Raw genomic sequence first — 27,600 nt, forward strand, 5'->3', positions numbered from 1 at the left:
ATGTCTGTTTTTCTGCCGGAAAGAAATGTTTCCAGTGTTTACAACACGTGGGTTAGGTACAGAGCTACAGGCATCATACGAATTATTATGTTTGATTGTCGGATTATGAACCAGTAACTGTTACGGTATGTTTGACTGTTCTCCATGACATATATTTTGCGGTAGTTGCTTAAATTTTAACACTAGATCCTGTACGATGTCTTCAAAGTGTTTCTCTCTGGTTTACGATAACGATACAGATTTGATCTGACAGATTTAACATTTTCGGATTACTATCTATCACAGAATGTTCACATTAACGATTGTTTTATCAATTTGAGAAAGGCGATTTTATTGGCCATGCCTCGTTTTCTTTTCTCAATTATGTCTAGTCGTGTGTGAGGTGTTTGGCTCTCAGACGAAAGTTTGTGGGTTCGATACCCAATGGGCTACCTGCTACCGAATGACATGTATATGAATGCGCTGTAAACGTGAACATGTTTAGGAATGTGTTCTGGAAAATGTTCTGATTGGAAGGACTTAAAATACAACCTGCTTTTTCTTTCCAAGTCTCAACTACTACTTCATGTACACTAATTCGAAATAGCTGAATAACTGACTAGTTTACAGTAAATAATCAGTTCTAAATAGACGGGTGCTACGCGGTAAATATTTGGTATATGTAAAGAAAAAAGTTTGTTGTGCTCACATAATTAAAAAAAAAAATACTTGATACACTACACTGGTATATACTTTATTTAAAAAAAAATGCAAGTAATAAAAGGGATGACATTGAATACTACTCAAGCGTAAGTTATATCCACAAGTAACTGACGTACATTAAAGATCACTAAGATACTTTAATAGTATTTGAATGCTTTCTTTCACCTCTGCGGGCAGGTGACCGAAAGCAGCAATGAAGAACAGAGGAGGTGGTGGCGGGATTGACGGGCGGCTCAAAAACAGGGTGGAACAGGTGAGTACCAATCATGTTTGAGAGCCAATCGCCCTTGGTCACCTTTTTCAACACATTAATCCATAAAAATAATAATAATATACTCCCAATAATTTAAACGCACCCTTTGGGGCATCCTACTTCAGACACATTCTGGGGTAGGGCTGGGTTTTTTTGTGGGAGGCCTGGGGTTTTATAAAAAAAAAATCCCTCTCTATAAACCACTGAGGACGAGGTGACTATACTATGGCTACCTGGTTTTGAGGTCCGTCTCCGAGAGAGGGACGTGCATCCAACACTGATGGACACATGTAGCATTAGCATTGTGTTGCAGACATTATTTCCTTTGGACATTATCTGACTTTGTTTTTATGACATTGATTTGCAGTACCTCAGCTCCACCAACAGTGAGTACGTAGATGTGGCAGCCATGGCGCTGGAACTCCAGAAGACCTTCAGGTTAGTTTAATATAATACGGGGTAGGATAGTCTCTAGTGGTTATGGTGTTTGACTCCCGACTTAAGGGTTCTGAGTTCAATCCACAATTTCTGCAGTCTAGATGTAGGCATCTTTGAGCAAGAGGCTCTAACGTATGCATTGTATTGATGTATAAAAGACGTCACTGTAAGTCCCTTTGGTTAAAGCTTAAATAGGCTTGCAAATCAGAATACATAATTTTTAATTTTTGTTAAATCAACATAAATATATCAACCTAGCCTAATCATTGTCATCATCTTTGTTATGCCATGTCTCGCATGAGAAACACTGTGGCAGTTTGAAACACAACAATTTTTCCTGATAATGACAAATCATTTCACGATTAATAACTAAACAATGACCAATACAACATGACGACCGATAACATTCCATGCTCCAATACTTCAGAAATGGAGTCATAGTGATTTGACGTCATGATATACAACCCTATTATAAATATCAAGTTCTACTTAGTCTGGACTTCCTGGACTTGGGTTTGGATCAGTAAGTTGATGTGTTGGTATTGAAGTGTCTAATCGTCATGTATCGTTAGGATGGACTACGGCAGGAGGAATAAGATTGCCTTCAGGATCCAGGTGGAGAAAGGTAACAGAAACAGGTATCCCAAGGTTTAAAGCCTTGGAGATGAGCGTGCTATATGCTAGTGGATATTGTGTACCTTGTAATGTAAGCATGTACTTGCTTTACTTCTGATCACTCATAGATGACAACCGTTTAACTTTTGCCCGCAAAAATAAATATAATAAGGAGAGACCATTGGATGGGAAATGGTTTTCTCACACACAGATTTCTCTCTTCCATCTCACGCCTCAACCGTGCTTGTTTCAAGTCATACCCATCCGGATGTAATGCTGTTTCTCTTGTCTCCTCCAGCTCATGACAGTATTCTGAAGGAGTCTCACCTGGACGATCTAGAGAGCAAGCACTTGGCCAAGAGAGCCAAACACAGCCACAATGACACTGGGTAACCCTGCCTAGTCAGGCTTATTCATGCTCTACTGTTCATGATGTTATGCATTTACTCTTTCATTACATTGATTATATGATATGATTAATTAGTCACTATTATGGTATGTGACCTTTTGTGTAGGCTGCAGTTTGTCATTACGTTTGAATCCCTAGCTTATCATGTTTCCATTTTCTTTTGTCTGGTGTCCAAATTGTTGGTGTTGGTCATGTCCTTAGTACCAAGCACCCTGTTCTTCCATTTGTGATGCAGGGAGGACAGCAGCCTCTTAGAGGACAGCTCTGATGCAGAAGAAGAGGACATCCTAGAACCCTCGGTAGGTGGATCTCTGTTACGCCTCCCCTACGGACGCCCAAACACACAACATGCTTTAACACGTAAAAAAAGGCAGATTAAATAAGTACGGGATGATAAACAATAAATGTAACAAAATTCACCATCAAAGAAAGCAAAGGATGAACCTCTAAAACCCCCTTCTTCCCTCTCTTGTCTCCCGCCCACCACCCCACTCCTTCCCCTCACTGCTCCTCACCCATCTCTCTCTCCTCACCGCGCTCCCTTCTCCTCCCTCCTCTGACATCCCTGCCCTCCACCCTCTCGCTCCCCTAGTCGGCCAACCACATGAACAACTCGCTGATGTCCCTCTACCGCCGGGGAAACCCCGACAGTGCCGGCTCCTCCCCTCGGCGGGAACAGCCCAAGGTGGGAAACTCTGCCTCCACGCCCAGCGGCCAAGCCCAAACCCCAGGGGGCGCCACGGGCCCCGCCACCCAGGTCACCTCGGGAGGGTGGTTCATCGACAAGGGCCGGACACCGGAGCGACCCAACATATTGATCGACCTCTGTGAAGAAGACGAGGCGTCCAGAAACAATCAGACGGTATGTTTCTCTATGAAATAAGAATCATATTAAGACTATGATTAATCTTTTTATTTATGCAGTGCATTTTTTAAGACAATTTATAAAGTGCTTTACAGAAGAAAAGGAGACAGAAGATTAATATGCAAATAGAATAGGATTTAGAAATAGAATAACATTTAACAGCATAGTAAGAGCAAAAACGCTAGGGCAGCATCAATTAAAAGAATATACAAATAATTTTAAGAGAGGAAGCTTTTGACGGAATGATAATTTTAACTTCATTCTCACATTTATATAATTAGAAAAAGTAACCGTAATCTGTATAAATGAGATTCAGTTTAATGTAACTCATGATACAGGTATGTGTGTGTGTACATAACTGGTGTACTAGCATACAACATAATGGTCCAGTCTCCTAAACGGCGGTAATGGATGTCCTTACAGGAGACGGACGTTTCCATGCTGGAACCAGAGAAAACGCCCAAGAAAGGAAGGCTACCGAAACGGTCAAAGAAGCAGAAAATGGAAAACGGAAAAAGTAAAAAGGACGACAAAGACATCGAAGCAAGCATCATGAGCAAGAAAGGTAGTGCCACGCAGGGTCACATGACTGCTACATTTAAACACATAAGAGATGGGCCATAATAACAACACTGGTATTTGGACAATTTACTAGATGGCGAATATTGATAAGTCACATTTGTTTTTAATACCTTTAGAAAAAAATAGCATATGATAACCAATTACAATAAAAAATCTCAATAAAATTAATTTGCAATGCATTCTGAGCATTGTCACAATATATCTCTTGAAATGTAGTATATAATCTAATGAAACAACACTCCGGTTTGCTACACATATCAGTTATTTATAGAACTTGTTTATTTTCCAGTTCCAAACCGGTCCAAACTTCCCGAGCTGCAGTACCCAACACTCAAGTTTGAAGATGTGGGAGGAAACGAGAATACGTTGACGGTAAGCTATTCTTCACGATTTAGCTCTTGGCTACCTGTTAGCTGTGCACTACCAGTTAGCGGTTCCTCGCTGTCTACTTGCCCCCAAAAATGTATGTATCTTTTTATGAGGTTTTTTTTCACCTTTTTATGGACAAGTGAAGACCGGCAGGACAGAGGGTGGAAGAGGGAGGGAACGACATGTATCAATTATATCTTGGTATATATTGGTATTACTTGTTTTACTTTGTTCTATTTCAATTTTATTTTCTATAAATCATGTAGTCAACCCTTGCCTTGATTTTATTGTCCAAAATGACCCTCCTGTTTGTACTGGGTTATTGATAAATATAACACTTTGACTTTTGTTGCTGCAGGAGCGAGTTGAGCTATTATAATGGTGGGGTCCTTCCTCCTCCTGTAGGAGGTGTGCAAGCTGCTGATCCACATGCGCCACCCAGAGGTGTACCAGCAGCTGGGGGTGGTCCCTCCTCGGGGGTTCCTCCTCCACGGACCCCCTGGCTGTGGAAAGACCCTGCTGGCCCAGGCCGTAGCTGGGGTGAGTACACTCCCAGCAACACTGATCAGTCAGATCAGTCCAAAAAATAGAAAATGAACTGATTACATTTCTTACTCATTTATAAAGTTATTATGATTATTTATTATAAAGATGCTACTACTTAATTAATCTCAAACGGGAAATTCAGGAAAACCTTTTTGCATTATTTTTTTATATTATCTATATAATCATGGTGCTTAATATGCAAATTATTTGTCCTTCTTGTCTAATGTGTCATGTTGTGATTGGTCTGATGTGTCGTGATGTGATGTGATGGGGCGGTGATGGTGCAGGAGATGGAGCTTCCCATGCTGAAGGTGTCTGCGCCAGAGCTGGTGTCAGGAGTCTCCGGGGAGTCTGAGCAGAAGCTGCGGGAGCTGTTTGAGCAGGCCGTGGTGGGTCCCCTCAACTCTTTATCACCCTCTCCCTTAATGAGGGACACAGTTTCAGTGGTCTACAAAGTGGTCTAGTAAACAAAGTAAAGACTCTTTAAACCAAATCTTCCCTAAAGAAAATGATAAAGTAGATTTGAATGCGTAAAAGCAATGCACGGCTCACACACACCCATGAGTAATGAAATGTCTCAGTATATGTAGTCAACGGGATATGTAGAGAGTGCTTGGCTACTTTGTAGCCACTCTAGTATCTCAGATTCTGCTTATTTGGCTTAATATCTGCTTAGCCACTGTCATACTTGCATAGCGGGACTTGCCATCAAGCATGTTAGGCTCTTGTCCCTTCTTAACACTACGATAATTATAGTTATCATTAAAATGGCCCCAGGTGAAATGCTAATCCCAGGTGTCTCATTATCTCAACACCTGCCTCACCTGTTTGTCTCCCCTGTCGTCATCATCATCATCCTCTTCCTCCCCCCCCACCCCCCCCCCACGGCAGACGAGTGCCCCGTGCGTCCTCTTCATAGATGAGATCGACGCCATCACCCCCAAGAGAGAGGTGGCCTCCAAGGACATGGAGAGGAGGATCGTGGCCCAGCTCCTCACCTGCATGGACGGTAGGGACGGACACACACACACACACACACACACACACACACACACACACACACACACACACACACACACTTTCTGTCCTGTTATGCTGGAAAACATTCTACACAAATGAACATAACTAACGGGTCACTACGGGCAAGGCGTTTGAATTGTACTGAAACCTCCCTCTGCAGACCTGAACTCTCTGGAGGTGACGGTCCAGGTGCTGGTGATCGGGGCCACCAACCGGCCGGACTCCCTGGACCCGGCGCTGAGACGGGCCGGGCGCTTCGACCGGGAGATCTGCCTGGGCATCCCTGACGAGGAAGCACGCCTGAGGTTGGGGCGCCGAGTCTTTACCACGGCTTTAAATCTGCCTCCATCATGGTGTTTAACAGCTTTAATAGCTGTTGAATCAGATTCTAACACAGCGTTTAAATCTGCTTTTAACACAGCTTTTAAATCGTCTAATCGTAAATCTGTGTGGAACATTTTAGGGCACAACAGGACACATGGTTACTAAACAAGGACAACATACACTGCGGATTTGTGTTTAGTTGACTCATTCTCCATCATACATGTGGGAATGGAGCAGTTAATTTTGGTTCAGAAGTGAATGCTTAGTCTGTGTTCCAATCAGTTTAAAACCACCACGTCCTACACGTACCGGTCGCAACCTATTGACATGTTGCTCTGCACTCATCATACAGATTATCACACTGTCTAAAACACAGACACTATAGCCGTTTCTCAATTTGCGTTCTTGTCTGTACTTGTGTACTTGCGTTCTCGTGAAACGTCATCAGTCGTAGCCCAAGTACTGTTCCAATTCAAAGTACGCATCAAGTCAAGTACAAAACCCGTAAAACCCGGAAGTGTTCTCGATGCGTTCTTAAACTGGCCGTTGCACCGAGGATGCATCGGAGGTGACTTGTGTGGACTTGGGACCGTTAAATATCCCAGGATGCATTTCGCATTCCCATGTTTTAAAATATTAGTATGTAAGCTATAATAATAGGCTATATATAGGAACATTTTACACATATAACAAAAATGTAGGCCTATTCATTCAAAATATTGACATACTATTTTAAAATGAAAGAGGCTGGGGTTTTATTTTATATAATTTGTTTATATTGTATAAGTCGCTGATAGAGGAAACCCATCGCAACAGCAACGAAAATCTTGGTCGGATCCATGCGATCATGTGTGTGTGTGTGTGTTTCTATTCTAATTGTGTAGTTTCTCGCTCATTCGTAATTATTATATCAATAGGCTGCTCTCCAACTACATAGGCAGTTAGGCACGCGCATCTGTACCCTACATATAAAAAGTTGTGTGTATAGCTTATACACATGACAAGCATATCTTTTCATTTATATTCATTCAAAATATTAACATATTATTTTAAAATGAAGGCTGGGGTTTAGTTTTATATAATTTGTTTATATTGTTCAGTAGTATATGCCTACATGAGGCCGTAGCACAGTTAACAGAGCTGAGGTGGTGACGACAGCGAGTCTGCTGCTGTTCCAATTGCAGGTGCCTACTCACGTCCTCGGAAGTCTGTACTTCCAAGTCCGAGAGTCCGTAGTTTGCGTACTTGGTATTGAGAAACAGCCTATCTTTGCTCGGAATGCTATCAGCACGCCTCAGTCTCTAACGCCTCGTACCCACTGTACACGTCCGTCGACGGAAGAGAGTGGGCGTGTCCGACGCATGGGGTAAAACACGATCTGCGTATAACGTGCGTATAATGCGATCTGATTGGCCAACGGATCTGTCGCTGCCTGAAAAGTTAAACTTTTCTCAACTTTTGGACGCAAGAAACGGAGCCGATTTGACGGATGGACCCACAATGCATTTCGGGAGCGTCCCATGTAAAGTCAATGAGATCCGTCGACGGACGTGTACAGTGGGTACGAGGCGTAAGTCTCTTAGCATGTGCAGTGGCACATGCAAAAAAAAAAAACAGAAACCCAAAAACCCATACTGGCTAGGTAGAAAACAGCCTAGCCGGTATGAGCTTACTTGTGTTAAACAAAACAAAGTAGAAAACAAATTAAGCTATGGGAGCTGCTAAACATTTGTTTGTAACACGCCTGCACTGCATGATAAGATATAAATCATCCCAGAGTTTTGTTTAACTCTGGGCTAAAAGATCGTATCATGGACCATGTCATCAAGTAACCTTTAGTTTTACCAAACTGGCCAAACCAGCCAAGTCCTTTCATCTACACACCATCAAAACATTATTATGTGAACTGGATGTCTTCTTCGTGGGACCAGAGTATTACAATGAACCATTTATTAGCGTGGACATTAAAGTCATTAAAGTGTTTTTCTGTGAATCAGGATCCTGCAGACTCTGTGCAGGAAGCTGAAGCTTACGGAAGACTTTGACTACAAGCTCCTGGCCAGGCTGACGCCGGGCTACGTGGGCGCCGACCTCATGGCTCTCTGCCGCGAGGCCGCCATGAGTGCAGTCAACCGGGTTCTCCTGGACCTGCATGGCCAAGCGACCAGGGACGCCCCAACGGACCCAAAACCAGGACCTGAAATAGGGCCCGAACTAGAACTAGAACCAGAATCAGGACCTGCCCAGACAGAGGCTCCTCCCTTGGAGGTAAAGATGGAAGAACCCCCTCCTGTCGTTAAGGCGGAGGGTGACCCTGAGCCCATGGTCGAGGACCCCCCCATGGTCGACCAGTCGGAGACTGAGCCGACAGACCAATCAGAATGCCCGGAGGAGTCCAAGCAGCTCAATGTCGTCATTCCAGCCCCAGAACCCGTTGAGGTTATTAAGGTCAGTAGGATGGCTACTTGGTTAGCAGGAGGGGATTAGGCTACACTTTACCTTCGCTATAAGTGCATTGATATAACGCAACCTCTGATATAACGCAACCGCAAATAGAACGCATGCTTGCATGAACCTCAAATTTGCAGCACAGTATAATTTGAAACGTTTTCCCATTAAGATAACCATCCGTTTTACTATTACAGTTTTTGCAGTATGAACAATATCATGAATTGTGGTGATATTTTCGAGCAATTAGAAAAGGAAAATAAAACGACTACTATACTTGTACAAGTAGAACCTAAATTTTGTCAAATGAACCTGCTTCCCTTTGATGTTTTCCTCCAGATACTTTTTTAATCAGCTTTCAAATAATTCCAGCAAACATACCTCGCAGTGAAACGCCCATTCTGAATGTATCTCCCTCTCTGTTCAACAGGGGGAGCTGTGGCGCCTACAGCAGCTGCTGAGGAGCGCTGAGCCCCTCTCTCCGGACCAGCTGGCCGGCCTCTCCATCCTCCTGTCGGACTTCCAGGCATCCCTGGCCAGGGTGCAGCCGTCGTCCAAGCGGGAGGGCTTCGCCACGGTGCCCGACGTCACCTGGGAGGACGTGGGGGCACTGCAGGACATCCGGGAGGAGCTGACCATGGCCATACTGGTAGGAGACCAGTAGATAGCTTTAGGTTACTGAACGAGTCCTCGCTTCTTTGGGAACATGGGGAGGTGTTTCAGCCTTCATGAGTCATACAGGCACTCGCTGGGCCGTCGGCAAACTCTGGAACCGATGGGTTAGGTTTTTCCACTGCATATGGTTATTATGGGATATGTGGTTCCGTGTCAGGCTGGTACTTTTGTGTTGACAGGTCATAGGCTGTTTAACAATTATTCACTGAAGGCGAAGTGAAGACCGAAGGTCGGGGGCTATTCCCCACTGTCCACAGAGCCTGAGGTTTTAGTATATACGACACATGAACACTCCAAAAATAAACAACATAACACTTTTTGCTGGGATTGATTTGTTTCTATTAGCGGTTTATTTGTTTTTGTTTGGCAAAACAATATCCCGAGTTTGAGATGTCAATCATGGGATATTGCCCAATATCCCAAGATAGCAAACCTTTAGCAAACCAATCAAATTGCGCCAACTTAGGGGGTTGACGTGTAGCATACTAATGGCTATTAGCCTCCACACTCCTAATAGCCAATGTCCAAGTTAAACATTAACGTTAAAATTGCTTTGGATTGAAGTGTCTGCTAAATTACTGAATAGTAAATAATGATTACTATTGAATGCTGTAGAGCAGAACTGAAACTAATGGGGTGTGTGTGTGTGTGTGTGATCAAGGCTCCGGTGCGTTCTCCAGAACAGTTCAAGGCCCTTGGACTGAATGCCCCAGCTGGGGTCCTTCTGGCCGGCCCCCCAGGCTGTGGTAAAACCCTGCTGGCTAAGGTCAGTCCCTAAAGTCCCTATCTCATGCCTCTTCAGGCCATGGAGAAATATACACATCTCCAGTGTTTTATACAACACATGCTTTTGACCCTGCTTTTAGTTTCACATGAAAATGTATATACATTTTTTTTTGTATTTTTGAAGGGAATATATATTTTTATTTTGTTTGGCAACCCACAATTGCAGTTAAGTCTTGTGTCATTTTAGTGTTTAATGTGTTTCTCTGTGAATATTTTTTACTGGTTATGTATAACTAATTTCTTGATTCTGTTATGGTAATGGTGTCCGGGAAAGAGCTGTATAAATAACGTTCTGTTGATTGGATTACTGATTCACCCAGCCGGTGAAGTAGACCTTAACTAAGAGTTGTATTGTGGTGCTGGTATGGTATCTGGTGTTTCAGTCTGTCTCACTGTTTATGTGTGTGTGTGTGTGTGTGTGTGTGTGTGTGTGTGTGTGTGTGTGTGTGTGTGTGTGTGTGTGTGTGTGTGTGTGTGTGTGTGTGTGTGTGTGTGTGTGTGTGTGTGTGTGTGTGTGTGTGTTTTTCTCATGGCAGGCCGTGGCCAATGAATCAGGACTGAACTTTATCTCTGTCAAAGGGCCAGAGTTGCTCAACATGGTGAGTGCTCACCTCCTCTCTCACATTAAAATTGCTGCTAGTCAGGAACCTCGTGTTTTCAGTCTCTCTCTTATTTTGGTGCCATCCATCCATCCGTGTTCCTTCAATCCATGTTCAGCAGAGTTTTAGTAGACCCTAATATTAGAATATTATAATTTTGCATTTTAGTCAATATTGTAGATACCTAGGAACTATTATTATACTATTCTTGCAACATTATTATAGATATTGTAGTGGCCTAGGAAGGGATTATTTAAATGATTGTTTAGCATCATTATTAGTTAGCTGAGGTTAACTTCTATTTCTGGTCTTAACTTAACTTGGTCTTAAGTTTATTGATCAACAACAATCAACAATTATGTTAGTTTTGCAGGAGTAACAAAGCATAATCTAAGTACCCCCTGGAATCTGCTCATGTACCCCGCATAGGGTGCACGTACCCTATGCGTACCCTCGCTGCAGAACGGAACAATAAAGACACAAGTTTATAGTAAATACAACCCGAGTCCATGAAACGTACGGATACAGCAACGTGTCTCCTGCTGTTTATAGAGGCGTGTGTTCTCTATAGGCGACCTGTCGGGGGTAGGTCTGTGGTGTTAAACTGGGATTTCCTGTCCCTGTTATCGTCCCTCCCAGGAGACCCCATTTCTTCCAGTGTTGTCACAAAGCCGTCCTGTTAACACCATAAATTTGACTATCCTATGAAGCGTCATTTTTATTCACCACAAGGCAGAGGAAATGTACACGGCCATGCAAATCCATCCCACTGTTTCTGCCTGGCCGCAGTCCATGGGGACATACATCATTAAACTTTATACTTTCATTGGTATTTCAACACAATCTTTACTTCATAGAGAGCACACAATATTGGCACTGTAAAAGGTTGAGTGTGTGTGTGTGTGTGTGTGTGTGTCAATGGCAACTTCCTCTTATAAGTTCACCCAATAGGACCACAGAACTGGATCACTGCTGTCCGGGGGCGGGTGTTTGTAACATGACCCACTGGCTTGTCCATTATTCACAGTAGCTTAACAGCCATCGGTATACCCTTAAGAAATGCTGTTCTAATGTTGAGCCACTTGCTATCCGCAAGACCGCTACAGAGATGCTCATTTAGAACACAATTCAAATCTTTGATGCTACTAATGTGCACTGCTACCAATATACAAAAATACAAATCCATATACTACTTTTGCGTTAGGAACCTTGTGTTGCCAGTAGTTTTTGTGGGCGTGGGTTGTGTTTTCCATCCGTCTTTCCCATAAGGAACCTCCCCTTGTTGGTACCTATTGAGTCCTTTAGCTTCTCTGTACTCTGAAACTGGGCCATGCAGCACTTTTGTTTGTAGTGGCTCTTTATTCCATTGTGTGTTTGGATCGTTCTCAACCTGTGTTGAACTTGGGATGAAGCACCTGGCCCATGCCTCGAGGCAGACTCTGTGGCAGCAGGTAGAATGTGTACCCTCTGAGGGGGGAGAGGGGCTGGTGTCTCGTGTCCTCGCCTGGTCTCGCATGTCTCTCCTGACCTCAAGGGCTGATAGTGTAGTGTGACTGCATTCAGCCGCTTGAAAGACAAGCTCTTGATCAAACAGCAGTATCAAGCTGTACAGGCCCTCACCGCATCGCCTCACCACAGACCAGTGTGTTGGAATCTGGCCCTTTGTTGTGGGCCGACATGTCATATGGCTGTACCGCTGCCTCTGTTGATCCATTGCTTTTGATCTTTTGATTTTAGTATTTTAAGTATGTGTTTTATTGCCCATGCTTGACACGGGCATTTATATTTTGTTATTTTATGTTTACATTGGGGTTTTTTTTGCATAAAAAAGCTTGATACATTAATATAATATTCACCATCAGATTGATCGATTATTTTTACATCACAAGTTGTCAGTGGGTTAAACCTAAGGCAGAGGATGACCTTTTGAACCCTTTCCCTTTTCAAGCTACTCATAGATATAGTATTGGCATTGTTTAGAAAGCCTCTTTTAATTCCATATATAGCTTCATAAACTGTAATGTCTCTCTTACCATCCGTCTTTCGTCTGCAGTACGTGGGAGAGAGCGAGCGGGCCGTTCGCCAGGTGTTCCAGCGTGGAAGCAACTCGGCTCCCTGCGTCATCTTCTTTGATGAGATCGATGCGCTGTGCCCTCGCCGCTCCGGCCACGAGGTCAGTTCACTCAACAAGTCTTAACAACTGGTCCCACACTGAGATGCTAAGTATAATGTTTAATGTTTTATCTCAAACAATTTTGTCTTGTGAAATTGTAGCTTTGCACTATTGATTTTGTATATACTCAAGGCTACGTTTAAATACATAATTTATACCCTTCATATATATATCTAATTAGCATGTAGCATGTGCTAACCTTCTAGCACACGCTAACCTAAGGTGTCAAATAGGTTGTGTTGCTCACAGGGCTAATGTCTGTCTAGTCAGGTGCCAGTGTGAGGGTGGTGAACCAGCTGCTTACGGAGATGGATGGACTGGAGACACGCAAACAGGTCTTCATCATGGCCGCCACCAACAGGCCAGGTAGGCAGAAAGACACATAGGGCCTTTCTCATCTCTGTCATCTTTTGCGGAACAAGTTCGGTCCAGATTCAAGTTTGCATTTCACAAAGAACGGTTAAAATTCCCCTAAGTGTTCTCGACACGTTTGGTAACTTGTGTGAACTTGGCAGCACAGATTATCATTTTTAAATTATAAATAGACATTACATTTTTTGGTTTACAGCTGAGGAGTAATCAGCTGAGCTTAAATTGTTGGGAGGACTGCAGGCGTCTAGTATGACTATATGTTCTCGCCAAAAACACGAGTCTGTACTTTGCATTCTTGGTATTGAGAATGGCCCATAATCATATGCCTAGTCATGGAAGTATGACTAGGCTTGGCAGTAAACTTAATTGCCTGGCAGTAAACTGATCACCTAAATAATTACTGAATCAGAACAGAGGTTAGAGGTGAGGTTTCAATTCTGGTTCTTTGTAACAATAATAAGATTAAGAATAACTGGACCCTTGGTTTTTCTTGAATTTTCAGTCAAGAAGTACCAAGTTCCCCCAGCCAGCAAGCGTTAAGAACCAAGATGGCCGCTGGATGAATAAGGCCCATAGACGGCTGCATTTATTCATAATGATAACGTTATTATCATGTCTGTCGTTTTCCCTCCTAGACATCATCGATCCGGCTGTGCTGCGACCCGGACGTTTGGACAAAACGCTGTACGTGGGCTTACCTCCGCCTGTGGACCGCCACGCCATCCTGCTCACCATCACCAAGGTAACCACTTCTCTTCGTACCAAGCGGGTACCAAGCAATCATATCCAATAACAAAACCAGCCTTGTCCCACTGTGTGAGGGGAACACTGGACCTCCTCAGTTAGATTCAACTAAGATAGGATAAGACTTTGTTGATTCCCAACGGGAAATCTTTGATCCCAGACGTGAATACTTGAGGGGGGGTAACGGTCCCCACGGGTCTTAACGTTCCCTCTCATTGCAGGGAGGGACCCGCCCGACCCTGGAGAAGGACGTGAACCTAGAAGAGATCGCCCACGACATCCGCTGTGACTGTTTCACGTGAGTCTCCCTGTTCTCCCCACGGCTCCATGAATAGACATCTGGATCCTTTGTGTGCTCAGCACAAGCCTCCGAGGCCTCCGCTAACCTACATCCTTTAATGTGTTCCTTTGAGGTTTGTGTTGGTTCGGCTGAGCGCCACTTTTGAAGCAATCCCTTTTGATCTCTGACGTTCATTAACATTAGTAGTCTTTAAGCGGGCTTCCCTTTTATCCAAAGCGATAATCAGAGCAGTCTATCCAAACCGGAGCATCTGCAAAATATAAGAAGTGCTGTACGACCTCGTTCCTGAAGGAACGACAGAATTCAGAGTAGCTGTAGGAATCAGAACACAAAGGTTAGCATTTAATTATCCATTATCTACACTATAATATTTCACTGATCCTCATCCTCATCGTCATCCGCTTATCTGGGGTCGGGTCGCGGGGGCAGCAGCTCAAGCAGGGGGCCCCAGACTTCCCTTTCCCGGGCCACATTGACCAGCTCTGACGGGGGGATCCCGAGGCGTTCCCAGGCCTCGGGATCCCGAGACCTGGAGATATAATCTCTCCACCTAGTCCTGGGTCTTCCATGGGGTCTCCTCCCCACTGGTCGTGCCTGGAACACCTCCCAAGGGAGGCGTCCAGTGGGCATCCTTACCAGATGCGCTTCCAAATTCCACACAAGGTATTCTGCTGTGAGCTGTGATGTCATATCCTGTGCTACAGTGGCCGTCAATACCAAACAGACCTGGGAGGCTATTAACCCTTATCGAGTTGTCAGCATGCTCAGCATCCTCTGCTCCTTATTGTGGGATGACCTGTTATGTGTTAATGTCTTGTGTGTTCATATGTTGTGTGTGTTTTGTTTTAAGGTGGTATGTTAATATGTTGTGCGTGTCAGATTAATGAGTTGTGTGTGTTAACGTGTTTTGTGTGTTGCATGTTCTGCCTGGTGTGTTAATGTGGCGTTGTTGTTTTCCCAGCGGGGCTGATCTGTCGGCATTGGTGCGCGAGGCGTCAGTCAACGCACTCAGGGCCTATCTGACGTCCCGCCCCTCGTCGACATCCTCTGGTAATTCCACTTCCTGTTTAACCCACCGGGGTATCACTTTACCTCGGTAGCCCGCAGTTGAGTATCCATCAAGTGTCAGCTCTTGAGTATCAACATTGTCACACTTTATGTCAGTTGAAACTGACATGTCAACATTGTGTAAATTGCAATAAGGTTGACCATATATTTATTTGGCGTTGTCTGACTATTGACTGAATTATGTTATTCAACACGTCAAGATGCTGGCATCTAACGATCTTCGGACATGTTTCAGTTGAATATCATGTCACATCTCATTTGTCTTTGATATCTAATATTACCCATGATGCATCACTCAGATCACACATTCTCCAGCGGTACCGTGGCTGACATCAAGGTCACCAGTCAGAACTTTGAAGAAGCCTTCAAGAAAGTCCGGCCGTCTGTCTCTGAAAAGGTGAGTCTCATCCCCATAAAGACCCGTCATCCAGAATATATTCTTGTTTTTATAAATGAAAACCTCTTGGGATAACGTTCCTGGTAATGCTCAAGTTAATTTAATTTGTTTTGCTTTTTTGCAAAGCCTTATTTGTATACCTTGATCACAATTTCAATCTCAAAGGTGGTCACATGCCCACATTATAATATACAACAGCTCCTAACCCTAAGCCCTCTAAAGAGCAGGGGAGAAGTCTAATCCCGGCACAGTTAGGAGGGCAATCGCTGCCAAGGTTCAGACATATAACGGTGAACAAGCAAAACAAAGCTGTAGTGATGATGGTGTAAAACGTCTTAATAGCCACTATAAGTATGGCACCACAGTATATACGTGCACATTGCTCCTTGAACAGGTTGGCATCTTTTTTTATGTTGCTGTAAAATATTTTAATATCTACCTTTAGTCCTTGGTATGGCCTTGGTTCTTTGCACGTGCAATTCTGACCCTTGTCACTCAATTAACTTGAGTGGGTTCTTCAAGAGTTGTGTACATTCTCTAAACATTCTGACAGGCTAAATATGCTGTCTGGTTCCCAGCCGCAGAGGTATTTGCCTTACTCCTCTCTGCTCCTTATACTTAATGAACTCATTATAATTATTATTATTATTATTATTATTATTATTATTCAGAGTCCTTCATTCATATGCCCATCATTCAAGGAATTGGCAATAACTCGCCATTCATATATACATTGAGTAGAATGCTAGTCTTGTGAACTGTGTCCCTCGCCAAATGTATAAAATAAGTTAGTTCACGTTACGGTGCATATTATCCTGTATGGGCCCCTGCAGTGCAGAACCCAGGAAGAGGGAATGCTAGGTCACATGTCTGCAGTACGCTAATGGGGCATTTGTCTGCATGTCCTCGGGCTGCTACGCTCTCACAGGGCGTGGGATCACTGGAGGTAATCATACGCCCAAGGGTACGGCTTCTGGCTGCATAGAGGGTGTTGTGACGTAGCGTCCGTCGGTTTCCACAACCAGTACACCCTCAATGAGTTTGGTGACCATGGAAACCAGTTTAACCTGTCTCAATTTCGTAGACATCACCAACAGCAGATTTTTTGGCAAGTCTACTTCCTCCCAAAACACAGCATGGCTTGAAACATAAACATGTTTTAAGAGCTCTTTATTGACACTATACTCACTTATATAAAGCAGCCTCATCTACTGGGGAAACATCAACAGTGTGGGTTGTGATAGGGCCAGGGCTGCTAAAGGAATGCTTTGAACAGACACCATATGTAAATATGTTAATCCCTGACTCAATCTTTCTAAGGTCAGGTTGTGTTGAACAAAAAAAGGCCATGTGACATAGAAGCAATGGTTCACATGTTTTAAATATTTGGCATTAGTGGATACTAACGCCCCGATCACACAGGGAACTTGAGCAGGCTGTAAAACCTGAAGCGCAGTGCACTGGTTTTGGTTTGAGACTTTGACGTTGACTTTTTAACTTGCAGTCAAATTAAAAATATTATAAAAAATATACTGGCCCTTTACTGGGGAACAAGCCAAAAAAATTGCACTTCACCTCAACCAACCTATGCAAATGTCCTCTTTCCCTCTCCTTAGGACCAGCTGATGTACGAACTCCTCAAGGAGTCGCTGACGCGATGAAATGTGATTGGATAACAACATCTACAACAGTCTGTGTTATTTTGTATGTAAACATTTTATTGCCCTATTGTAGAACATGTTTTGGTGTATCAATGCAGGCCTCACGCTGTAGTCTGATTAAAGAGACCCAGCCTACTTCTCCTCTCTTTGTTGCCGTGTTTCTTACATTTTTGCCTACCTGATGTTTGAGCCTTTATTATACTTTGTTTTTGTTAAAATTTTTTGCCCAGGTGTTAGTTTCAGTCGTAAATCATCTACAAGGCCTTGGATCAAACTGGGAAGAATAGTTTGTATTGTATTATAATAAGGCGTGTTCGCTCAGAGCCAGCGTGACTGAAACGTAGGATAGCGAGAAGCTCAAATTTGAAAGCAGCCTGCACTGCACTTTCGTTCATAATGCAAGATCATACGTATGCCACGCCACAGGAGAAGGAATCCTCGTGGCACAAAAAAGGGAAAAATTTAATTAGGAAGGCAACGTGCCTGGCGAATTCAAAATACGAGGTATGAGGGACCGGCGTGGTCACCCCACGTATTCGGGATATGGACAACCGGATTGGAGAGTGTGGGCAAAAACGAGGGCAATTGTGTTCGGACAAAAAAAACGTTATTTACTCAAACAGTCCAAAAATAAATAAACAAAAATCCATTGGTTAGAAAATAAAGGAATGTTCCAAAAAGAAAAGACGGTTAGCATAAATTAGCATAGCATGTGCTTCTAGTACTGGCCTCTCTGGTCAAGCCAGCACCTCCCTCAGCCCCAAAATGAGATTCCCCTTAAATAAGCCAATCAGTCCCAGGTGACCAATCAAGGCCAGACCATTAACAATGGGAAAATTCCCTGGCCAAGGCTGGAATAACCTGCCCCCTACTGCTACGGAAGTACATATACCACAGTCAATATGATTGAAGGGGAGGGACAGTGAGAAGGAATTATCACCTTCTCACACGAGGGTAAACATCGGGGTAGCTTTTCCCAGGTTTAAAGAGCTAATGAAGGATTAAGATTTTCAAAGGGACGCTGAAGTTTCCTGCTTTCTTCTCGACAGGTAAGTCAATGTTACTGTCTAAATGAAAAGGCTTCCTTGTTGCTTGGTTGTGTAATTCATTACATATGCAGCATAACGGTAGAACACGTATAGTAAAAAGCCTAAACAGCCTCGTTGGTGGATTATGGATGGCAGCATAGGCTGTTCATTTCATGCCTCACTACCTCCCACCTCTCCCTACCGTTGAATCACCTCATGATGATGATCTCTGACAATGCATGCACATCGATATATAGTAAAGAATGTATCACTACTAATTTGCACATAGTTCATGGGTTGTAGAGCAATATAAGCATTAGTAAAAAAATATAATTAAAAGTTACTTTTGTGTCAAGTCACTAATGCTATAGGCTAGACTACAACATAGTAATGTTACCAATAAAAAAACAATATAAACATGCCAACATATTTCACGATCTTGCTCGAGGAGTAATCACTCATACATGCTCACATTAGGATTCAATGCAGTTTGAAGTTTGTTTGAAATAACGTACCTCTTCTCCCGAATGAGCTAGTGTTGTTGGATGACATGTTGTCATAGCTTCTTGGCACATACCGCCTACCGTAGTTGCAACCAGGTAGCAACACACATTTGAAAAAGCGAGGCGCTAGAGAGCACTATTCGTTTGAATGCAAAATACAATTTCTACACAGTGTCCCTGATCCCAAGAAAATGAGAATCGTGTTTCATTACCTTTGAATGTGGCCTTGCCTTTATATCTACAGTGGGAGCGGGTCCTCTTCCAAGGAGCCAACAATCACCACCTCACTTGTAAGCTATGACATATAGTGCAAGACTAAATTACTAAATACAATGTATAACTCTTTCAATGAATCTCATGACTTGATAACTCAAATGTGGTTTACTTTATTTTTTGAAAAGACTGCTAGATGCCACTAAACATCTCACTGACATTCTGTTACATGGCAGTTCAACCCAAACCTGGAGAAAAATGACCCTTATGACATGGATCTTGAATAATGCATAATGAAAGTGTTTTAATATTAGCAGACATTCATTTATCGGCCTGTTAGTAATAAAGCGTGATAAGAAAAGCCACTTCTCAGATGTCATTAGGATGTAGACATGGTTTTCATCAGTTCACAGTTCAGTGCTGAGAGGTAAGGGACATAGCCTTGTTCGGTGTACATATAGCTTTACAAATCATTTCATTTAGCTTCAACTTGATCGCTACAGAGCTATTTGAAATGTATATTACCACACAACTCATTGGCCAAGAATTGCTTCTTTAAAAGACATAGGCCTACAAAATAATTTGATTGCAATCAAAATGACGCTGGATTTAGCTAGGTGTGAGAAAGCATAGCATACTTTTATTATATAAATAAAGGTATAAATAAAACATTGATAAGCAAATATTCTCCCCTAAGAAATCAGTGTGAACATTAGTGATGGCTCGTTCGTGAACGAATCAGTTCGAACGAACGACTCTTTAACGTGAACAAACCGACCTGATTCCCTGTTTCAGTTCGTCTCGTTCGTATCGTTTGTTCTCCGAGACACGACTCCCAGCTCCACCCACTAGTCGCTGAGTCGCGCTGACTCACGAGTCGCCGTTCGTTCACTGACTGTGTTTAGCGGAGAAGACTCGAGGACTGAGAAGTCATGAGAGCCAGCCGGGCAGCAACATCCCGATTCTGACCATGAAGCACTCCTCAGCTAAAAGGAACTTAGTTAATGTTGTGTTGATTGATGACCGTTTGCACCACTTTACGATCGTGATTCGTTTGAGAACGAGAACGAGGGAGGAGCTGAGTCTGACTGACTCAGTGACTGAGAACCATGATTCACCACTACCGGAAATGTGAACCAACGATTCTTCTTGCCGAACTGACTGACGCAAACTGATTCATTCAGACAAATCATGAAATCCACCACTAGTGAACATTATAGTAGAGTCCGCATTAGCACGGCAGTAAGTTAGTCACTTGCACATATTTTTATTTAAGTACACTTGTGTACTTAAGGTAGACACATTGTTTAGATGACGCTCAACTGTAGACCACCGAGTCTACAAGTCAAATACTGACACTACTGGGGGGAGGTCATATGGTCCTCCATCAAGCATCTCTCCCACAGAGACACCTACGGTAAATTAAAGGGTACGCCGAGATATCAGTAAATTGCTGTTTGACTTGCTGTTTGATTCAAAATCAAGCCCACAGCGCAGAAGACAGTGACGACTAATCAGTGTCTTTGTAGACAAATTACACAACTCGTTTGAATCTGGGTAACGTAGGCAAATGCATATTTACAGATATGTCGGTGTATCCCTTTTAATTTACATTAAATCAAAACTATTTCAGAACAATATTTTTTAAAAACAAGGTTGAAGAGAAGGATAATGCAATTTATAAGAATCGAGTTAAGATATAATCAGCAACACTATAGACCTGTGGTCTACGATTCTTCTTAGCACTGCATTAAAAAAAATCCATGTTTTTTTTTTGGTCGGCATCAAACAAAAAGGTACATTAAGGCAACAAAAAAGGACTGAATGGCACAATATTTAAAATAGAATGTTTTTGAAACTCGAAATCCTACAATTTCGATTTTCAGTCGGCATGGAGATATGCATTTGGTTTTTACATTTGTGGGCGGATGTTGCAATGAAAGAATGCAAACTAACGAAACTAACTTGCCAAGCACTACCCAAAAGGGGGTGGGGCCAACATGATGGCAGACATGTTGGCTTGAAATGTTTCAAAGTCTGAAGAGTTCATGAGGGGTGTGCACGTGTGAGAAGACACAAGCGCAACCATGTTAGGATCTTTCCAGGGTGGAGACACACACACACACACACACACACACACACACACACACACACAAAACCACAGAAGGCATATAAATGTGTTAATCTGAAAAAATGCTAGTAAGTTCATAGGCTTGGGTGGTGAGGCCGTCGTTCTAAAGGAAGACTGAGGGGAGGGAGAGAGGAGACGGTCACTCCTGCTTAACGTCTCCCTTTAACGTCCGCTTGATGCGGGAGTACGGGCTGAGCGAGTCGTCCATGATGAAGTCGTACAGCACCTTGACCCAGGAGGAGTAGTTGGGCAGGTCATCGTAGTACTCCGCCGCAATCTTCTTCACCTACAGGGAGCAGCCCAACAACGCGGGTTTAGTCAGGGATGGCCGGCCACTTTAATCTGCACCAAGTTATCGTATTAATTGTCAGTATTTAATGGTTACATTAAGGTGCCGACAGTCAGCGACTGAATGGCACAATATTTCAATCTATAATTGAGACATTGATCAAAAATAATAATCAACATGGATATTTGCACTTGGTCTTCGGCAGATTTATAGAAGCCGCTATGAACTATGTTTCTTTTAAAATGTAGTTAATTGTCTCTAATTATTGCTATAAAAATGTACAATTAAAAGGAAAAGGTAAGGTACCAGTAAGACTCTGATATCTAGTACCACCATTCCTGTGGTGTTAGAAATCTGTTTCATCGTTCCATTTCAAAACCAAATCGCGCCATGCGAGCTACCCCTCTATCATTGAGCTCAGTGAGCACGCTCAAGGTTCAAATACTGTTAAAAGACTTTGGTTCCTACTGTTTGACTACAGACACGCATCACTGCAAACAATGAAGAATGACAAACAAAGAAACTAAAGCAAACAGATGTTAGAGGTAAATAAAAGGTCAAATAATAAACTGACAATGGCCTCACGTGTCAAAAGGGCAAAGTGCCAACCAGTGTCTACCTCTACCCGTCCAAAACATTTGAGCAGATGTAGCGTGTTAGGTTTGTAAATAGAAATGCATACGTATTTTCTGTACATTCTTTGTAGATAAATACCTAATTTTAAAAAGTGTTTTTCTTGCATCATTTCAAATTCTAAACTGCTTTCGCCATGTAAATGTTAGATTTTTTTCGACCACAGTTTGTGACTGAATTTCCCCTCTGGGATTATGGGAGTGCCGATTTAAGTTAAATACAATTGGAGAGGTCCACACACAGAGGGTTAGCACTTCAGTACTCACCATTGGCAGCCTGCGGCCGGGTATGCTGGGGAAGTCATGGTGCTCGTTGTGGTAGCCCACGTTGAAGGTGAGCAGGTTGAGCGAGCCGTAGTATGAGTAGGTCTCGTGGCCCTTCATGAACATGTAGTGCTCTGCGATGAAGTGTCCCGAGATGGGGTGCAGGCCCATCCCCAGCATGGAGCCTGCCAGCATGTAGACCACAGGCTTGGCTCCCAAGAGCCAGTAGAGGGCCACATTGAAGGCCACCTGGATGGCTGTGTTGGCCAACTCCAGGTGGCTGATGGGCTTGGGGTTGATGTACAGCGGGCGGATGGCGTAGAAGAGCGGCTGCAGGATGATCCAGATCAACTTGCGGAAGCGCGTGCAGAAGAACCAGCCCTCGAACTCTGTGGGGATGTCCACATCCACGCCGTCCCCGCCCAGGTAGCGGTGGTGGTCCAGGTGGTAGCGCTTGAAGGAGGCCGAGTAGGGCAGTCCGATGGGCAGGTTGGCGAACATGGCGAAGTAGCGGTTCCACATGGCCTTGTTGTTGCCAAACGCTGTGTTGTGGGAGATCTCATGGATGGCCAGAGTCATCGAGTGGTTGATGCAACTGCCGAAGGCATAAGTCCAGAACAAAACCCACTTCCAGTCCAAGTCTTTGACCAAGTAGAAGGCCAAGAACTGAATGGCCACCATCATGCAAACGATCCACTTGAGCCTGTGGTCGGGTCCCATGAGACTCTTGATCTCTGGATATTTGGCTGTAGTGGACGAAAAACAGAAACTAGAGTTAGCGGGAATCCGGTATCAAGCCATACATCACAGTCATGACTGAAATTATTTTGTGAAATTATTGATAAAACTATGACGATTGCATAAGTGAGATAGAAGCCTGACAATGGTCTGGCAGACCAATCTATTCTGTTGCTAGATTCCTGTTTGATTTTGCCAGCAAAATTTGAAAGACAGAATCTGCAAACAATGTGGTGAAAAGCTATTTGATTAGTTGTATTGCCAACAGTTGTGTGAATCGAGCCATACTGAGCTAGACAAGCCGGTAGCTCATAGCTGGTACAGCTACCGTTGAACACATGCCTCAACTGATAAAAACTGCATTACTGATAACACAATCAACCTTTTGCGTTTTTTTCAACCTAGTGGTTAGTGTTTGTTTAGCAAACTGCACACCCAAATATGCATTAGATTATGTCTCACAGACTGCACGGTAGGACCTCTAGATTACAGATAAAACCAACCGTTCCCCACCTTTAACACGCCGCAACAGTACTTTTAAATGAAAGCCAGGTAATGAGTCCATTAACAATAAGATGTGTGTAGGTAAATACCAATAGGCCTAGTAAAAGGTAATGCCTATAATAAAGAGCCATCATTTGAGCGTAATATGTTGGAAATGTCATCAGTCAGCTATTAGTGATTGAAATGTGCTGTGCCTTCTGCTATCTTTGCCTGCCTCCCTATGAGACAAATCAAATTGTAGACTGTTTAATTAGTGAGTAATTAAATCCAGTAATTTAGAATTGGGCCTTGGAAATCTTCAACAAAAAGCAAATAAGGTACTCATTTCCGCAGTAGTATACAGGATTTTAAAACTTTATTGATTTCCACTATGTAAAGCTTGTGTTTAGAATGGACTTTCTCCTTAGCCCCTCTTTTAAATACATCAAGAGACAACTGTAAAGTTTCATTCTGCAAACATATTATGCTCAGACTGTTTTTTCTGTGTAAAGGAACTGGAAGTTGTTACCTTGTTTGCTTGAAATTTGCTGCAAACACTTGTAAGAATGACTAAATCCTGGTTAATTCAGCAACAAACATACTCATGTCTAGTTGTCTGTAGCTATGTTGCTACTAAATGCGTTTCATTGCATCTCGCTGCAGTAGGTTGACTTTTTATTAGCCCACTGTTTTATCTTCTTTTTACCTTGTCATACCATGTTTTATAAATGTATGTTAGTACTAATAACATCATTATAGCATGTGTTTAGAGGATTTGTTTATTAAGGAGTTTCGCTTCTTAATCCAATAGGGGGGGGGGGGTTTGGATTAGTGGCGATTTCTTGCTTGTTCTTTACACCCATGTTTAAGAGTTTGTTTTAAGGGACATCATTTCCCTGTTTGATGGTTATCACTCTTTCAGGGAAAGTTAGTAAACATTGGCTTGTAGTGCCCTCTGCTATCGAGGTGAATGATCAATTTATACAACAGATGCTGATAATTAAAGGTCTATGATTGTAGTCAACCACTAAGGATGCAATAAGAGCACTGTGTTTAGACAGGTTAATGGGCCGCTACCTCTGCCAAGTCCTGGGCTAGGAGGATGGAATAAGCCAGCAGACACATTTCAGTTAAGATGTCGACTAAACAGCCCAGTAGCAACACCTTTTCATTGACCCACGTTTCAGCACTGGAAAATGGAATCGAAATGAAATGAATGAACCCAGTTTGACCCTCCGCTACCCACGGAGCATATATCTCAATCCACCCGGCTGCACATACCTCGCCAGCCGTTTTCCACAGAATGGTCACTCCAATGCTAAAAACACTCCTGGTATGCAGAATTGGTCAAGTCTTATCTCAAGCCAACATGTTATCAAAGAAAGCATGTTCCTCCAGTTTACCATGGAAGTCTGTTGTCAGGTATTGAGCTTGTGGAATCTTGCTGTTGTCAAAAGCCACAGAGCCACTTTACTTGACTTTTAATCATTTTGGGTTGGTTTCGGTACAGCGTGACCGAAAAATGATCTACTTCCTAACTGTGCTTGCTGAAAAAGTTCCACGGCCAATTGTCAAGCAAGTGTTGCTTCTAGCCCCTGCTGACAGTGCAAACAGAAAGCTTCAGTTGGATAACCCGAGACAGGCCCCAGCAATAGCTAAGACATGCCATATCCTGTCTGTAGTAGGCTGCATTGTTCTCTAGTATCTCTAAATGGGGAGGTGGTGGGGAGGTCTAATCATGTGATATTTTACAGTTAAACTCTGAGCAGTCAGCCACGTTGCTACTGTACAGTTTCCACTGTACAGTAGCAACGTGGCACATATCCCTTTATAAGTGCTCCTACTTTACACAAGGTTAACCTGTGCCATGATAGGAGGGAAAATCCAAGTTGATATGCAAGCACATACAGCCGATGCTCAGCTATCATTCAGATAGAAGTCACGGTCCGTTATCATTTCAGGAAGCAGGTGGGGAGCACGTTATCTTTTCATACACCATGTCCGGCATCAGAATGCGGCCCAGTGGCTCAGACGGAGATGAATTATTTAGCCCAGAACGGCTTGGCTGTCAATGGGCTCCTTTGTGAATCGCTGCTGCTGTGCTTACAGCACAATGGGATGCCTCTGCGTTGACAATTAGCTTAAGTGTCTGTTATGTTAACAAGGAAAAGAGATATTAGTGGAACAAGGCAAGAACAGAAGCCCACTCTGACCTCGTCATTATAATTAAGACATAAGGTACAAGGATCACGTGGTGAGCATTGACAATGTTTGCAAGGGTTTTTGTCGGAATGATAATTTACACTTCAAATACATAACTTTTAGACTGATCATTACCATTAATCAATACAGACAAGTATGGTGAGTAGTAGAATAACCTACTTAGTACCCTGTATATGGAAACATCAGAATAAGGTCCCATGTGAATTAATCATGTATTACCTAACCTTACGTAAGCAGACAAGTTGGTACACATGAAGCAACGAGATAACATTAAAAGTGTGGCTTGCATGTACAAAAGTTTAAAAACGAGACTAGAGTAGTCAGGCAACGCCATTCAATAACATTTAAATGTTTGCATGACTTAAAACCCACAGAATATGTGCAGCAACTTGCCGAGAAGAAAACCTCAGGGAGTGGCTCCATAACTGGCCAGGTTAACGTTCGCCTAACCAACAAATAAACCAGTGATAAAGTTAAGCACCTAATCTCTACCGACAAGATGTGATGCAAACTAATATTTCATGTGGAGTTTTTGTGGCATTAATATAGTCTCAGTTTAGGGTTGAAGGGGCATATTTTAATGACTGAGTAGAATTCCAACGATCCACCGACTATAACGGTGCCGTTAGCCTCACCGATCCACCGACGAACCGGTTTAACATCGGATACACTAGGAAAAGAACTCGCTGACATGGTGTCTATTCAGTGTTTTAAAAAAGGACATATTCAAATACGCATACCCTGATTGCAAGCAGTCGTTTACTACCAAGTAATAACGAACCGGCCGTTGTTAGCGCTGATGCTAACGTAGTATATTATGTATGTAGGATGAGAGGGAGGGTCATGAATTTTAGCGTTATCCCGGTCAAGCGCAATACAATTTCCGGTCCCTTACGTTCTGAGCTGTGTACGCCAGTTCCATTTCCAGGAGCAAATAAATACTAAGATAATACCAATAATAACGAAAATACATATGGCGTTTTGACGATATAACTGACAAAGCAATATAGAAACGATGTTACGAAAACGAAAATCCCTCTATCGGAAGTTAATCACCCCTTGCCGCTAAACCGATGTACTGAAAGTCCCGCCCTCTCTCTTGTGAATAACGCTCATTTGGAGCATCCCGTCCGATGTTTCCGTCGTCAGATGAAAAAGCTTGGGAATGAGGTTATAGCTCACCCAGAATCTGTTTCCTCCGGTCGGCGTGCGGCTGGTCCGTGTAAACCCATTCGTAATCCTCTCGGACGACTCGGTTACCCATCCTCCTTTTATTTGCGTGTCCTCTGACTCTGTATCAATGTCAACTTCACGGGAACAAAGTTTATTGTTCACAGACGGGTTCACACGCAGTCCGTTAAAGGCTGGGGAAGTCAGGGTAACCGCTGATCGTCGAGACGTCCCTCCTCCTCGACTTTTTATTTACGAGTCTTTGGTGACGAACGAGCAGGCGGTGGCGTCGCAGAGGCACGCCCCGTTTAATGACGACGCATATGTTTCATTTTAATATGCATTGTATGGAATACAAACATACACTAGGTTCAAATCAGGTTTTAGAGATCAAATAAGATTTTAATCCTTTGGATTATTATTTCCCCTGTTGAGATTGTGGTGTTCAGTTATGGCATTGCGAAGAACAAACTTTATGTTTCCAAACCGTGGGCGAATAATATGTATGAATATGCCGAGTGAAATGCATGAAATTGCGAGCAGATGACCAAAGTAATTTTGTGTCTTAAGAATTTTCTG

The 27,600-nt window shown here is 43.1% G+C and overlaps 2 protein-coding genes across 2 annotated transcripts; one reads left to right on the top strand and one right to left on the bottom strand.

The window, feature by feature from the left end:
* Nucleotides 1–34: 34 nt before the first annotated feature.
* nvl (nuclear VCP like) lies at nucleotides 35–17,488 on the top strand. Its single transcript, XM_084470944.1, has 24 exons — nucleotides 35–125; nucleotides 880–955; nucleotides 1,323–1,393; nucleotides 1,966–2,018; nucleotides 2,307–2,397; nucleotides 2,653–2,716; nucleotides 3,010–3,279; nucleotides 3,706–3,847; nucleotides 4,154–4,236; nucleotides 4,639–4,773; nucleotides 5,067–5,168; nucleotides 5,671–5,788; nucleotides 5,960–6,104; nucleotides 8,121–8,571; nucleotides 9,002–9,220; nucleotides 9,908–10,012; nucleotides 10,569–10,631; nucleotides 12,685–12,804; nucleotides 13,071–13,170; nucleotides 13,812–13,918; nucleotides 14,142–14,218; nucleotides 15,183–15,271; nucleotides 15,589–15,686; nucleotides 17,303–17,488. Exons 2-24 carry the CDS (start codon nucleotides 896–898, stop codon nucleotides 17,345–17,347), a joined length of 2,808 nt encoding a protein of 935 aa, XP_084327070.1. The 5' UTR covers nucleotides 35–125; nucleotides 880–895; the 3' UTR covers nucleotides 17,348–17,488.
* A 3,192-nt stretch (nucleotides 17,489–20,680) lies between these two features.
* On the bottom strand, nucleotides 20,681–27,265 carry degs1 (delta(4)-desaturase, sphingolipid 1). Its single transcript, XM_084471037.1, has 3 exons — nucleotides 27,034–27,265; nucleotides 22,411–23,153; nucleotides 20,681–21,508 (listed from the first exon to the last, which is right to left on the bottom strand). The coding sequence occupies exons 1-3, from the start codon at nucleotides 27,113–27,115 to the stop codon at nucleotides 21,362–21,364; spliced, it is 972 nt and encodes a 323-aa protein (XP_084327163.1). The 5' UTR covers nucleotides 27,116–27,265; the 3' UTR covers nucleotides 20,681–21,361.
* Between the last annotated feature and the right edge of the window lie 335 nt (nucleotides 27,266–27,600).

Source organism: Micromesistius poutassou (assembly GCF_964030765.1).
Source record: "Micromesistius poutassou genome assembly, chromosome: 7".
In the NCBI taxonomy this organism is placed as follows: domain Eukaryota; kingdom Metazoa; phylum Chordata; class Actinopteri; order Gadiformes; family Gadidae; genus Micromesistius; species Micromesistius poutassou.

What these genes read in the sequence shown, in the direction of transcription:
- nvl (XM_084470944.1), top strand. Translation starts at nt 896, where the DNA reads ATGAAGAACAGAGGAGGTGGTGGCGGGATTGACGGGCGGCTCAAAAAC. An exon ending in CGTCCAGAAACAATCAGACG is followed by an intron (nt 3,280 to 3,705) that starts GTATGTTTCTCT and finishes ATGTCCTTACAG; the next exon opens with GAGACGGACGTTTCCATGCT. An exon ending in GGCCGTCTGTCTCTGAAAAG is followed by an intron (nt 15,687 to 17,302) that starts GTGAGTCTCATC and finishes CCCTCTCCTTAG; the next exon opens with GACCAGCTGATGTACGAACT.
- degs1 (XM_084471037.1), bottom strand. Translation starts at nt 27,115, where the DNA reads ATGGGTAACCGAGTCGTCCGAGAGGATTACGAATGGGTTTACACGGAC. An exon ending in CCGGAGGAAACAGATTCTGG is followed by an intron (nt 23,154 to 27,033) that starts GTGAGCTATAAC and finishes CGTCCACTACAG; the next exon opens with CCAAATATCCAGAGATCAAG. An exon ending in CCGGCCGCAGGCTGCCAATG is followed by an intron (nt 21,509 to 22,410) that starts GTGAGTACTGAA and finishes TGCTCCCTGTAG; the next exon opens with GTGAAGAAGATTGCGGCGGA.